The sequence below is a fragment of the Lathyrus oleraceus genome, chromosome 7 (genome assembly GCF_024323335.1).
Source record: "Lathyrus oleraceus cultivar Zhongwan6 chromosome 7, CAAS_Psat_ZW6_1.0, whole genome shotgun sequence".
Classification (NCBI taxonomy): Eukaryota; Viridiplantae; Streptophyta; class Magnoliopsida; order Fabales; family Fabaceae; genus Lathyrus; species Lathyrus oleraceus.
Window position 1 is genome coordinate 300,526,544 of NC_066585.1, and position 16,229 is coordinate 300,542,772.

The 16,229-nt window shown below is 33.7% G+C and overlaps 1 protein-coding gene across 1 annotated transcript; it reads right to left on the reverse strand.

Moving 5' to 3' along the window:
• Window positions 1-8,877: 8,877 nt before the first annotated feature.
• LOC127105308 (mitochondrial fission protein ELM1) lies at window positions 8,878-15,834 on the reverse strand. Its single transcript, XM_051042475.1, has 10 exons — window positions 15,385-15,834; window positions 12,602-12,834; window positions 11,980-12,076; window positions 10,514-10,663; window positions 10,229-10,355; window positions 9,989-10,101; window positions 9,829-9,892; window positions 9,635-9,728; window positions 9,420-9,528; window positions 8,878-9,290 (listed from the first exon to the last, which is right to left on the reverse strand). Exons 1-10 carry the CDS (start codon window positions 15,772-15,774, stop codon window positions 9,189-9,191), a joined length of 1,479 nt encoding a protein of 492 aa, XP_050898432.1. The 5' UTR covers window positions 15,775-15,834; the 3' UTR covers window positions 8,878-9,188.
• Between the last annotated feature and the right edge of the window lie 395 nt (window positions 15,835-16,229).

Genomic DNA, 16,229 nt, shown 5'->3' on the forward strand with positions numbered 1-16,229 from the left:
TCCCCAGCAGAGTCGCCACTTTTCTGTAGCGGGGTATTCGTTACCATTAGAGATATTGACTAAATCTAAGGTAAACCATACAAGTCGAGTCGCCACCGCACTTCTATTTATCCAAAGGAATGGTTAGAAAGCGAACAAAAACCTAAAAGTTTTATCGAATCAAAAACTAGTAAAAATGTCAGAGATCGGGGTAAGGGGGTTGGTTATGCAATGGGAAGGTTTTAAGCACCCAAAATATCCTAGGTACTCCTAGGGAGCCCTTTTCACATTTGTTGTAAGGTTGGTATTTTGTGAAAGTTTATTTGTGCAAACATGATTGAATGGATGAGAAGGGAATGTACAAGTTATTTACATTTTGTATTTGGATGGATAAACCCATTGCCTACGTACCATCTTAAAAAAGATTAGGATCAAAACCTCGTAGTTCGGGGTAAAAATCTCAAAACAAGTTGGTGAATTGATTGGTCCAAAAGCCTTAAGGTCTTTTGTTATCCAAGGGAGAAAACTCAATCTAAAACCACAAATCCACCATGTGAGGATAGCTTCAACATGCTAGTGAGGGGTTAACCCTATAATAAGCATGGAAGACTCATTGTCCATCACTAAGGATGTAGGTGAGCATTATATCAAGCTCAAGGATAACTCAAACCTAATAGCTAAAGGTTATGAAAAATTTGATTAAGAGGGTGGCCATTGAAACCACAAAAGTATTTGAATGAGTTATATTTACCAATGAAAAGTATGTACAAAATATGGTCAAAGTTGACTTAGAAGTTCAGTTCAAAATAAGTGTTATGAAAAGAAAGTTTGAAAATCAAAAGCATAAGGCTTAGGTTTCTAATGTTTGAAAAGAAGTGTTAAATGTTTGCACAAAAGTTTTGGCTTGGGTTAGAGTGGAGGGAAGAAGAAGAATGGCTAAAGTCCTAAACATGCAAGAGATAAGGGATAAGAACAAGACCACAAATTGAGTTCCTCTCTTGAGATCATATTGATGATCCAAGTAGCTCCCATCCTTTGGAATATGCAAGCAAAATAATAGTAAGCTCAAGCAATCAACACAATCAAACAATGCTTCTTAGAAGATCCCCAATATATCTTGTATCTTTCACTTTGGATGAACATGGCAATGATTCTTCAATTTGATCTCTCATAGGATTCCCTAGCACAAGAGCACACACATCAAAGAGTTTTATGAAGCAAATCAAGAATGGACAAGAGTGAGTTTAGAGGTTTGGTCCTTCTAATCCATCTTCAACATTAAGGTCCTTTTACTCCAATTTTGCATAGGGAATGTCCTAGAAATTAAGTCCATTTGTACATTTTTTTGCATTTGGTTCACAACAATCAAAACAAAACACAAGCACAATAATATATATACAATTATGTGCTCAAGTGAGCAAAAGGCAAATTGCTTTAACATAAACATGTGCTCAAGTGAGCAAATGGGAAAAGCAAATGAATAATATGTACAAGAATAGTAAATTGCATAAATGTAAAGAACAAGAAGTAAATGTTAATGGTTAATGATTAGTGTGAGTAGTTAGTGTGCCATAAGGCAAATTTAGCGCTATGTTAAGCAATCGTAATTGGACTTATGTAGAAGTCACAACTATCTGAGGCCGGTCAATAATAATGTAGGCAACAACACAAGTTAGAGGTCTTGATTAGTGAATCAAACTCCAACAACTTGCCATGCCAAAAAGAAGATGAGAAATGATCTTGTATTGATTTAGGTTCTTTGCATGATTTAGGAAGCAACCTATCCTTAATGCAAAGCCATTCACTTGATCCATGATCAAGATGAATTAGATTTGAATCAAGGAAGATTAAACCTCCCTAATCAATGCTAACCACCAATCTTTAACTCATTGATCAAAAAAGAAAAAGAAGAAGGAGAAGAAGAAGAAAGAAATGGAGAATTAAAATGCATTAAATGAAATGGAATGAGATAATCAACAAGCTATGACCAAAGATAGAGAAGATCAAGGTCAAACAATAGAAAACAGAATCAAAATGAAGATTAGAGGTCAAGAAACAAATAAAATATTTTTGGCATTTTTAATATTTAAAATAAAACTTGAATTAAAATAATAAAGAAAGGTTAAACTTCAAACTCACTTCAAACCAACTTTGAAAAGTCCAAGTGAATTATCCCAAGTTCAACAAGATCAAACAAAGTTTAACAAAAAAATTTAGCATTTTTAAAAGTCAGAAACTATTTTTAATCAATTAAAAATGCATAAAAATAACCTAATTGAACTAAAATCTCAAATCAATTAATAAATTGATGAGAATATTTTTCATAGATCTATCATCATTCAAAGAGGTTGAGAAAATATTTTTGTATTTTTTGAATATCAAAAACTATTTAAAATGAATTAAAACTAACCAGAAAAGAGAAAATTACTAAAAAATAGCAAATGATGAAATAAAAAATATTAAAAGTCATTTATAGAAACTAGAAATTAAAACAGAAATAATGCAATTGGTCCCATAATTTTTGGACCAATAATGAAAGAGATATAAATTTTAGAAAATGAAATAGAATTAAAAATAAGAATGGAAATTAAAATTAGAATTAAAAATGATGGAAAAGCATGGACCATTGGATCTGAGCTCATTAATTGAGCTGGCAGATCAAAGAGCCCACACGCGCGCGCTCATCAAACACCACAGTCAATGAGTCACATGGAGCATTAAAAAAAGTCATAACGTTGGACAGCCTAGATCAAATCTGGAAATGAAAATGGACGGCCACGATTGGATCTGGAGAACAGACGGTGGCCAGCGCCACCGTCTTCTCCGGCTAGCTCTGGTGAGAGCTCAAATTTGCAGAAGAACAAATGTTCACCAAAACGCACGATCCAGGTACCAAAAGAAAGGTGGAGTGATGTACATCACTCCTATGCCACTCAATTCCACTCTAGATCTCTATTGAGAGAGAAATCAGAGATGGAACTTTAGTGATGTTCAACTGAACTTGCTTGATTTCAAAAATTAAAAACACAACAATGATGCCTCTATGCAGAGGACTTCAGATCACACAAAATCAAGGCAAATGGAACAATATATGAGCTGTTTCGAAGCAAAATGCAGTTGAGCAAAACCTTGGAATTGAGATGAATTGAGTCACTATCTTTGAGTTATTTTGCAAACAGAAGCTTCTATGGATCAAGGTGAAGAGGTCTAGGAACTTTAGATCTGAAATTTCAATCGAGGAAATCAAAATTCAGATCTGAAATTTGAGAGAAAGTTGAGATTTGTTCCTTTGGTATGGGTGTGGATTCAATTTAGTAGAGGTTTAGGCGCCTTTAGGTTGAGAAATGAGAGCTCATATCCCATGTATTTATAGCCAAAGCCATCTGATATGCATGAATAAAGTGTGCATGGGAGAAGAGGGCCTCTATGCATGGGCCTGTACAGGCGCATGGAGGGCCCAATTCTGATTGGAATTGAATGCTTATATCATAATTAGATGGAATGGACGTGAAGATATGATATCATGAGCTCATGCAATGTGTTTGAAATTAATTGAATGCTTATATCATAATTGAAGTGTAGGGTGCAAAACATGCACATGTGAAATTTCCAAAATTGGCCAATGTTCAAGCCCCTCTGTCTCAATGATGCAAGCTCCAAATGATAAAATCTTCAACATGAAAGTTGTATATATTTTCAAGACAATCAATTTGGACTTAAATTTTGCATCATTTGGAGTTTTTATGAAGAAGTTATGGGCACTTGAAGTTGGGCTTTTTCACATTTCAATGCATTTAGCCCAAAGTGACCTATAATGTTTTGCATTATCACATGTATTTATTTTGAGAGTTTGAAATTTTTCTCAACATAACATTTGAATTATACACATTAAGATTTCCAATTCATTAAGTCTCACCTCAAAATCATGAAAAATGAAGGAGTTATGTCCTTGGGAAGTTGACCCAAAATTAGGGTTTTAGTCAAAATGACCTATAATGTCCTTGAGTGGATGATGACCTTCCAAGCTTCAAATAAAATTTTAATGAACATTAAAGTTGTTCATATTGTCCTTAAGAACATTTTTTATCTTGGGGTCATCTCCATGTGACAAACACATAAAAAGTTAGGTCTCAGTGCATTTCCAAATAGATAGATGAATTGACTGATCAACTTCTCAAGTCCAAAACTCATATCTTGATGAATTGATGATAGAGGATACTCAAATTAGTTCAAATATGCATGAAATTATGAATTAAATAACTTCCATTGATCGTATTTGACCATGGGCTGAGGTTGCTTCAAGAGCAAGGCATAGTTGATGAACAGATGAATTAGGGTTTCCTTGGGAACAAACCTCAAACCCCTTGACTTGCTTTGATCAAAATGATGAATTGAGATACTTGGGAGACATATTTGATGGATGAGATCTTTGGGAGCCATTACCATGCTTGCTTTCATCTTCTCTTGACCATATCAATGCACATAGGATCTCCTAGAAACCTTTAGACCTTGTGACTGCTCAAGCTATAACAAAAGATGTTAGTGACATATTTTTGTGCTTTTGGTTAGTAAATAAAATGAGAAAAGCAATAATATACAATTCAAGTATGCTTGGTGATCTCAAACCACTCACAAGAGATCCCAACCCAAAGGCAAAGGGAACCAAGATGCTTATGATCCTTGAGGCTATGCAAATGCAATGTTATGATGCCATGAGGGATCTTAGGGCCAAAATTGGGGTCTTACAGGTTCGTGATAAGATAAAGAAATCACAAGATCGCCAAAAGAGCTATGTAGATCACAGGAGAAGACCATTGGAATTTGATGAAGATGATCATGTATTCTTGAAGGTGACTCCAAGATTGAGACTGAAGGGACCGTTTAAGTTACAGAAGCTAAGTATGATATACGTAGGGCCATACCAGATTATAGAGAGGATTGGATAAGTAGCCTACAAATTAGCCTTACCACATCCTCTATCAGAAATGCATGACGTTTTTCACGTATCTCAACTTCGAAAGTTCATTCCAAACTCTCTTCAGCCTATTCTTCCAGATTCAATAGAAGTAGAAGCAAACTTAACTTTCGAACCTCTACCAAGTAGTATTACAAGACGGGAAGTTAAGGTATTGAGGAATAAGGATATCCCTTTTGTCAAGGTTCACTGAGATGAATCGCATCCGGGCGATGCTACCTGGGAATTGGAGTCAGAAATGCGAGAAGTTTACCCTCATCTCTTCCATTAGTATTTAAATTCGGGTACGAATTTTTATTTAAGGGGGGAGGATGTAATACCCCGTATTTCCTTAAATACTCAAATTCATATTAATTGAGATCAATTGAGTTCATATGTGCTCTAAAGGTTATCAGTTGGGATAAATAGAGTAAGTAGTGAATTCAGATTGACTTAATTAATATTAATTGGGACTGACCTTTTATTAATTGGGACATTTTGGTAACACTAATAATGGGTCAATTGCTCTGGTAGAACAATTATCTAAGTGTGGTATCACTCAAGATATTTATTTCTACTACTTTTATCCACTTTCTAACCACACAATATTTCTTGGTTTGTGGCCACATATCTTTACTATCTTCTATTCTCCTACCAAACACCCTTGTGCCATGTTCATTCTCCAACTTATCAGTAAAAGGGAAAGATAGAGAGAAAAAGGAAGCTCAAGAGAAGAAGAGGAAACAAGCTAGTGCAGAGAAGGAGTAGGAAGAAAGCTTGGAACCCATCAGCATCACTTCATCACCATCTCATCTCATCATCTTCTTCAACCTCCTCTTCCATTTCTTAAGGTGGGTTCTAGGTGGAACTTTAGATTTGGAAGTTAGGGTTAATGAACCATGAAATTGATAGTATGATAGGTGATATTATAATGAGTTCTTCATGAATCATGTGAATATTCATTGTTGATACTTCTATGCGTGTTTTGTAATTGTTGGATTCTTGTGACTTAACGATATGGTTGTTGCTTTGAAGGTGTTGTTAATGTGTTTTATGTTCATGTTAAGAGATTAGTTGTTAGAAATGGAGTAACATTATGCAGGTTGAAAACCATTTTTAGTAACAGAGGAAATGGAGTTTCTGTAAGTGAAAAAGTGGATATGGGTTGGGACCAATCGATTGGTCCTAGTAGGAGGCGTACGCCTGGGGATCTCCACTTGATCAAAGTGTCACAGACCCTAATCATGTCTAGTTTCCTTTGGATGGGTTAGCAGCTTTAGGTTCCCCTAAATTCTTCATCGTTCATAAATGGATTTCGTTTTGCTGGGGTCGCTCAAACAATCTTTAGGGCATAGCCATTCATTTTGTGTCTTTGGTTTAAGTCCGTTGATTTTATGTGCATCTTATGTATTCTTATGACCGCTAGTTCTAACCCAAATCCATGGCCCAACAAACTCATATGATGCAAATTAAAAATGAAATCAAATTCACACAAAATTTAAATATGCCCGGACAAAGTTGGGGTATGACAGTCCTTAGCTCCAATCGATTGTACAAACTTTCTATTTTGCAGAAAAGGAAATTTTAGCAAGACCAATCAATTGAAAGAGGACTCCAATCAGTTGCATAAACTTTCTGTTTTGGAAAACTGGAAATTTTTCAGGTGCCAATCGATTGACACTGAGAACCAATCGATTGATCCTCTTCATTCTTTGAAAAACAGAAATGTGAGAGGGACCAATCGATTGGGCTTCCCCAACCAATCGATTGGCTTATACCAAAAACTCCAAAATCCATTTCTTTGGCATTTCTAAATGCATTTCATCAACCATTAATCATTTGTGATGTTATACTTGAATTAAATCAATGTTAAATGTGAGAGTTACATATTGAATCTAGTGAGTTAACCTAGTGGTCAATTTAGGCAATAAGTTAGACTTATAACTTAGATAACATTAAAAGGCGACATTCATCCGTACGATGCTTATGAGGAAGTCGTAAATGAATGGTTGTCATAGTTGAGAGTGAGACGCTTTGTATGGAACATGCATTGTTATTGATTGTATCTATTAGTGAATGAAGTCACTTGTGATTGATGAATCTTATTATGTTTTGTGGAACCGATCACGTATTCAGAATGTTTTCCCCTTGGTGGTGCACATCCCTATTTGATATGTTTAGATGAGTAAGCAATAGGATGTGATACCAATGATTCGTGCCTCCATTGGGTTTGAGCCCCAACCACGACGGACGTGGGAGAAAGGTGGACACCTAAGTGGGTTAGAGTCTCATACGGTGAAAGATACCCTAAGTGGTTTAAAGTCCCATATGGGTGACGGTCGCTTGAAATAATTTTGGAACTCATAGAGGACCCGATATCCACCGCGAAAGTCGAATCATACGAGCATGCATGAGCTGGGTTTGCCCTAGACGTAGGTCCGCTCAGGGATTGATGTTTCGTGAGTCTGAATAGTGATCTTGTTTTGAGTTGTGAGAACTCAAGAGCATATTGTCATACATTGTGAGTTAGTTCCCCATCACTTAAGTCTTCTTTCCCTTTTTGACTTAAGTTGGATATTGATTAGAAAACCCTATAGAGCCTAGTGGACGCATAAGATGGGGAACTCACTAGGATTATTATCTCACCCCATGTTGTTGATTATTTTTCAGGTAGTTCTGAGCAGGTGAAGGGTAAGGACAAGATAGAGTGATATCTTGCTTACCTGATGTTTTGGATAGCGTCTCCGATGTGTATATATTTTTGAGATCATTCTACAATGATCTAGCTCCTAGTTTGATTTTGCGCACTTTTGTGTATATTTTGTTCCATATAATGTTTTCTTTTGGCCATGTAAATATGTACATTGTTGCCGCTAGGCGCTTATGTATTTCAGTATAAGTATTACACTATGTATAAGATGTATTCTAGACATATATTATATGTGGTTGTTAATATATATATATATATATATATATATATATATATATATATATATATATATATATATATATATATATATATATATATATATATATATATATCACTGAAAAAGTAACTCAGGTTTAGATGTATATGTAGGGAAAGCCGTGTACAATGAATGCATGCACGACTTGGGGAGACGTTTTTTATTGTTTTATTTGATTAAATATGAAATTTTCTACTCCATCCGACTAGTTCCGGGTTCGAGTCCCGAGAAATCCATTCTAATTAATAGATCAATTATATATATATATATATATATATATATATATATATATATATATATATATATATATATATATATATATATATATATATATATATATATATATATATATATATATATATTCCTTTTATTTTACCCGATTCATGAAATTAATCCCAACAGTTTTGATCCCCTCTCATTTTTTTTCATAAAAAATCAATGAGATAGTCATTTTTAATTTATATTTTTATCAATAAAGTTTCACAGTTAGTTTATATACGATGATTTGTTATATTTTACCACAAACATGCCATTTAAAAAATGGAAACATCATTAACTTTAAATTAAAAGTATGAAAAGGAAAATAATTATATTATGTAGAGACATGTTAATGATAGTAGTGACATATAGAGAAATAAAAATATTATACATATTTTAGAATTATAAAATATTTAATTTAACCTCAAAATTTGGATAAAATAATATTGTATACAATTATATAATACACCCATGTTCTTTTTATATGAGAGGGGAAAATTTAAATCATCAAAATTTTTAATCACTTAATATAGCATGGAATTTTTCAAAAATCGCCAATTTAACTAAGGCAAAATAGACATAAATCCTTAAAAATTACATTACATTTAATAAATTATTGATGGATAAATTTTCAAACTTTTCTTTTACAGGAATTTTTCAAAACTCAGCTATATGAGAGGGCAAAATTACTATTAACTCTTTAAATTATAATACATATAATTTCATCAAAAATGGATGTGACAATAATGTAGAGTCCACATCTTCATTTACCTTGACATGTCATATATTTGTTCTTCAGCATATATATTCGTACCTCATTCTTTCAAATGCCAAAATCATGTGACTAAACTTATATTACACACAGTACACTACATCTTCAAAAAATTGCTTTGGTGAAAAAGGATTAAATATATCACTTGTATTTCCTATTTGTGGAATTTCGGTTGGCATTATGTTCAAATAATGAATGGGAATCCCCTTTAATTTCATCAAAAATTTGATGAAAAGTATAATAAACCTCTAATTGCATTTTATATCTTCAGCTTCCACCCTCGGGCAGCAAGCGCTTCACGGACTCGGTTAGCTGCATCAGCAGTATCGTTAAGAGGTGGATAGCTCCAACTCTCCGATATCTGGAAATTAATAAAACATACAACCATTATAAAATATACATACTTGACAGTATTATAATTCCAGAAACGTATCCTTCTACAATAATATTCAATCTTTGCATGGGATAAAGGTCATTGAGTTTTACTTACATCCTCAGAACCTGTAAAAGCCCGAACAACTCCTCGCTCTCTCAATGATTTGTGAAATTCGGCAAACTTCCATTTACAACGCTCAGACCCCACAACGTAAACGGGCTTTCTGTGGAACAAACAAAATAATTTATTAACATAATATCAAATACTTGTACCAAGAGAAAGTATATAAAATTAGTGTTAATTATAGAAATACTTATTCACAAGCATACCCAGTGCTGCAAGCTTCACTTATCATACTAACTGAATCAGCCGTGACAACAAATGCATCAGCCCAAGCTAGATGGCCCATGTGTGGGTTAGGTCCTGAAAGTGGTATGTTATTGTCAGGTTAACCACTTAATATCATTTTAAAAAACTAAATGTTCGAGTAGATGATCTACTTGAAACCTAAATAAATTTTTACCTTGCCCATCCCAAATATAAACTTTTGGATCATTTCCAAGTTCTTTCGTTATAATGTTGGCCACCTGTTTAAAAGACCGTAGAGAAGGAAGAAAAAGTGAGTAGAAATCGAAAGTGTTGCCGGGTGATAATATTTTGAGTAACGTAAGGATTAACCATACTTTTTGAGGAGTCTTCTCTGTAAAGGATATTCTAACACTCCCACAACTAGTAAGAACACTGAGCAAAGAGGCTACTAACTGCTTTGCAAGGTCTCCACCATATTTACAGTTACCTAAATCAATTACGGAAATTAATCAAATAATAAAAAAAATATTGGCCACTGTGGTTTTCAAGCTTTAAATCCTTTTCCTCCAAGTTTTACTACATATCAAAGGATCAAATTCACAAATGGAAATTACTTGTTGGTCCTCCAACGTTGATAGCGAGCAAGGGCCTGCGAACATGTGCAAATTCATCATGCCAAGTAGCAGCAGCACTACGTATTGAAGTGAAATCTATTTGATGTAGGGCTCCAGTCGTGAGAACCTGAGTGTACATTACCACAGTCTTAGCATTTAACAGGGGCAAATGTAAAGTAAAATCATAGTTTCTCCGTCAAAACAACAAGCTATTTATAGCTATATCATATGCACATTATACATACCACATGACTTATAGCTATATCATATGCACATTATACATACCACATGACTATCTGGAGGATCACGCGGAGTTATCCAACTTCGAATAAGCCGGGGAACTTGTTCTTGTCCTTGTGGAGTCAGAGGAAAATAGTCATGCTTAGGTGTAATCACCATGTCGAACCTAGTCAAATGCAATCTTGGATGTTGTATCTGCCCATTAGACATGAACAATGAAAAATAAGATTAAATATCAGAGCTAATATTTTAGGTGGTACTGAAGGTCAGAGCAAATACATGGGTGCAATAACACAGCATCAAATTAACAATGAAATTTAAAACAGAATATAGATACTCCAACATTTGTTAAGAAAGAGTACATATGTAACTTTTATTACATTTTGGATTAAACAGAAAACATTTATGATTTAATGCTGATTTGATGCATGACTAATTAAGTCTAGGACAAGCATATTCTCCTGAACTTGACAAATTTACACTAAAAATCGACAATTTAGGCATGACATCAACAAGGCTTTCAAGTGCAAACAGCATAATGTTATACAGCGGCAATATTGTGATTGTGGCAATTGTGCTGTAAATTATGGAAAAATATCAGCCAGCAATATAATACAAACACAAGCAGGAGCAGAACTGCAACTTAAACCTTGAATGTGATAATTATCAAAGTCGTAAAGAAAATAAAGTAAAAAATACAGAATTTCAGAAAGGAAAGAGATCACAGAAGTAGCAAACAATTCCCTTAATTTCCTAGCAACATCATGTCAAGGATTTGTAAATTAACTGCCTTAAAGATTGAAAGTAGACATGGAGAAGCTCTACTCCACCAAGTCATTTATTACTCTCCACATCAATCACCAGCTAAATTTTATTCTAGGTGAATTTGTAGGCATTAGGCTTATTTTTAATTTCACCTCAGTTTTCATCAAAACTAAAACCAAATTATATAGCATTATTGGAACTGAATCATATGAATATAAATTATATTCATGAATCAAACAATACCATAATGCACTATCACGAATCATATCTACAGAAAGATCGTTTAATTGAAAATCCTAATTAACGGTTTGCCTTAAAAACATTCATTATTTTCTATCTCTAACTAATGTACTGTCTTCCATCTGAACTATCCTCCTTATCAGTGTGTCTATGGTCTTTTTCACAGATTACACATGTCCAAACCACCTAACATAAGATTCTATCCTCTTTTCCAGAATAGGCGATATACCTACTTTTTCTCTAATGATATCATTTCTAATCCCATCTTGATCTTATTTTTTTGTTGGAGTTTTTCTGTCCAACAATCTGTTTCATACAACATAGAATGCAGATCTTATGGTTGTGTGGTAAACTTTTCTTTTGACTTCAGTCATACATTTTAAGCACCTTAGTTTTACCAGTAAATTCTTGTCCTAAATTTTTATGAGTGCACTAAAACATTGATTAATTTACAAGATATAAGAGCAGAAGTGGATAAAAGAAAAATATGTGTTAAATCTTCAGACCTGAACGACAAAAACATTCTCAGATGCTAAGCTTTTTATAGAACTTGCAGTAGAAATGGTATCTCTTCCACATGCAACCACCAACAAAGGTCCCTCCCTGGACATATTAACAATCATACCATTATTTGTAAGGAGATAAAGAACTAGATGAAGATACAAGAAAGAGAATAGAGGTTACAAAAAGTACTATTATAATGCTATGAGATTTAGAATACTGACTGAATTTGTGCAGTAAGTCAAATAACTAGTCAAAAAATTAAGTTTCTGTTCAGCAAAAGTGTCTAGCATAAATTAACTGGAAGTCTTGAGAGGAAGTTGTCTTAGTAATATAAATTAGTTACACAAGAAATAAATTGTCAAGGAACTGGTAGTGGTAACAAGCAACACATTTCAATACCATGTCACCTTATATATTAAATAGAATATGTGTGTGTGTGTGTGTAAAAGTAATTTAGCATACTGCTATTGTTAAAAAGAAATTCATCATTCCAAAGATAATTAATGGTAAAGCACCACAGATATTAGAATCTGTTCATAAAAAAATCAAAGTATGCAGCCAAGCCATACACATCATTACAGCTTAATTCAGTTTTGCAGATAAAAGAAAAGGAAAAGAATTTACTTCTCATAAGTTTCTTGAGCGAAATTTACTATCTGCTTTGTATCGGCTTCTAAGACACCTAACAAGCCGTCACTGACACCATTTTCTGAAGGTATGAACTTCTTTTGTTGAGATCTCAACAGTAGGAGGGAATAATCGCCAACCGTTCTTATAATATAATATATTTTCTTATGGAGGGAGACTGGAAGCCAATGAAGCCACTCATTAACTCCTCCTTTAGGCCTGGTAACCCGCTGTTACAATAATGAAATGATGAGCAAACTTATTCGGTTATGAAGTGATCATAAGAAAAAGCTTGGACACGTATCATAATTATCCATAAGATATAAGAGATCCAAGGAAATCTGCTATGTGAAATAGCATATAGCGTTCCAAGAGAATATAAAAAAGCATTGCTGCATACAAGTAAAAGTTGCATAATTTTCATTTTAAAAAAGTGAATTGAGAGCTTTGAAAATAGGTCATGAGCAGAACCTCGGATGCTGTCTCTTAAAAAATATGGTCCTTGTTTGTGTTGGATGACAACACGTTGACAGGCAATGGAAGCAAAGCACAACTTATATATTGAGAAGTTTACATATTAATGTGGTCATAGGAATAAAACTCTAAGACTTCAGTTTTCTATTCTAAAAAATATCTCATGTGCAGTTCAATATGCATCTTCAGTTTTATTTTTCAAACCAAGGATGAAAAAGCCTAAAATTAATTTTTTTTCTGTTATTGCCACTACAACTGTTATGGCGGAAACTGGAATTACGACTATTTCCCTAATGGAAACTGATAGTGTTGCAGTTTTCATCACAGATTCTCCAAAATCTGCCAAGTATAGAAGCTATTTCTTCAAACTGACAAATAAGTCTCTTGTCCATAAGAAAAACTTATTATCTCCCTTCTAAATATGTCAAAAATGCATTTCCTAATCAAATGTCAAAATGTAAGATTTAGAGAAGGCGGATGATATAGTTCATAGAGAAATTTTGTGGAATGTCCTAGAAAAGAAAGAGGTTTGGATTGCATATATTCGAGCAACCAAGATATGTACGAAGGGATGTCGACTACTGTGGACACAGGGTAGAGAGAAAGACGATTTCTCCATTACAATAGGTTTGCATCAAGGTTTAACCCTAAGCCCCTACCTTTTTACTTTAATTTTGAATGTACTCACGGAACACATCCAAAAGCTAACACTGAGATGCGTGCGTTTTGCATATGATAATGTCCTACTTAGAGAGTCGAAGGAGGATTTAAATGAGAGGTACACTTGGAGACGAGCTTTACAAACACATGACTTTCGTCAAAGTAAAAGTAAGACAGAGTATATGGAACGTGAATTCAACAAACGAGAAGCGTTATTAAACTAGAGGTGAAAGTTGGAGACCATAACATTCCAAAAGTCACGCAATTTAAATATCTTGGATCCGTAATACAAAATGATGGAGAAATAAAAGGGAATGTAAACTATCAAATTCAAGTTGGGTGGCTGAAATGGAGGAGGGCTTCAAGAGTTTTATGTGACACAAAGGTACGTCTCAAGCTTAAAGAATTTTGTTATCAGACTGCGATAAGATTTGTCATGTTGTACGGGAAAAAATGTTGGACGGTTAAGAATCAACATGAGAATAAAGTGTAGCAGAGATGAGGATGTTGCGTTGGATATGTGGTAAGTCTATATAGGATAAGATTAAAAAAGACAATATTAGAGAGTGTTGAGGTAGCACCTATAGTAGAAAAGATAGTGGAAAATAAACTTATGTGGTTTGAGCATGTTGAGAGAAAACTTATAAATTTTATGTTAAAGAAAATAGACCAGATAGAGAGAAATCAAACAACTAAAAAAATTCTAAGAGAAATTATTAAAAAAAGATCTTGAGATCATCGATTTAGTTAAAAGCATTGTTTTGGATAGAACACTAATGCGAAAGTTGATCCATATATTCAACTCCACTTAATGGGATAAGACTAAGTTGTTATTATTGTAAATATAAAAAATGTAACAACATATCATTAATACTATTGTAAATAAGTTGTGTGACTTAATTCTATTGCTTATTATTTAATGTACTAATTGTATCACTTTGTACTAAATAAAGGATGGCGGGACAATAGATAAATTGTTTGAACTCCGCGACGCTAAGGCCTTTTTGAGAACATCATTCAAGGAGTATCATCCGCATAGAGATGTCAGATTTGGATATGAGTATATGACCCAATAATTTAGTAACTGTTGGAGTTTTCCACTCCATAGTATCAATCTCTCTAAATGAAATATTCCTTGGGCAATAACAAACCTAGCCAAACATAATCAAACTTTTTTGGCAATTTATGTTTCTAAACTACACCAATAGTCACTGATCATGTGTCTGTGGCGTCGAGTTAAGTAATAATTTTAAAAGCAATAATTTTAAAAGCGAATAAATTAAATATAATTACAAGTGTCAATGTCGATTTCGGACAACGACACTAACATGGACATCTTTTTTCAGAGGTGTCTGATACTTCAGAGCTATTTCCTCTTTTTACATTTTCTAAATTGGCAAAATTCAATCTTACAATTATCGTCTAACAACAACACTCCAAGCTAGAATAATTTGCAGTTGTATAACCAAATTCCGAGTTTAGGTTTTCATATTCAAATTTCTATATTGCAAATCTCACTTACTATAATAATAATCATACAATTAAGTCCAAACCTAGTAACAATCATGCGATTAAGTTCAAAACTAGTTTCACAAAGTAGCTATAATGAAACAATAAAGAAGAGAGATAGGTTGTTATATGCTTACATATAGGAAATAGTTATCAGAGAAACCAAGTGCGCGAACCAATCCGATACTCTGATTCTCGGAAGCGGAGAAACCGTTTCCGATAACGACGGCGCGTCTGACGAAGGTATGAACTCCAGATTCAAAGATATCAGGAGTACCTCTATGGGCGGTAGGGCTCGGCGGTTCAGGAAGTTGAATTGGTCTCATCGATTTGATTGAACGTGTAAGACAAGGTATGAACACTAGCTTCAGTTCAAAAATTTGGGCGCATGGAATTTCTCGGGAAAACGAGAGAAAGTTTTGAGAAAATTTGAGATTCTGGTGAGAGCAATACGGTGTAGTGGCTTGGCTGGTTGGTTCCGAATAGGCGTGAGTCGTAAGACTGTACCCGGCGAGTAGGCAAGACATCTACTCTTTTTTTCTATTTATTTTTCTTGAACACAATTTTGAGGAAAAAGAAACTAGAAGAAGGTTAAGGCGCATGGGCCAAAACCTCTCTTTTATAGTTGATTAAGATTTGGGTTTTACTTTTTGCACCTTGTTTTAGCTAGTAACATTAGTTTTATATACACTACCGTGGACACGCGTAGTGAAATATAAATTGTATTTTTATTTTTATTTATTTTTATTTTAAATTATTTATAACATAATAAAAAATAATAGTATAACAGATAAGAGCCATCATATAACTGCTATTCGTAAAAAATAAAAGTTAATAATGAAAAGGATATATTTGAAGAAAAAAAAACTATACCAAAATTATATTTTACCATTATACATTAAGATTAAAGTAATCCTTTTAGAAAGGATTTGTTCTAAAATACATCCAAAGTAAGTACACGAGTTAAAATTCTAAATCAGGG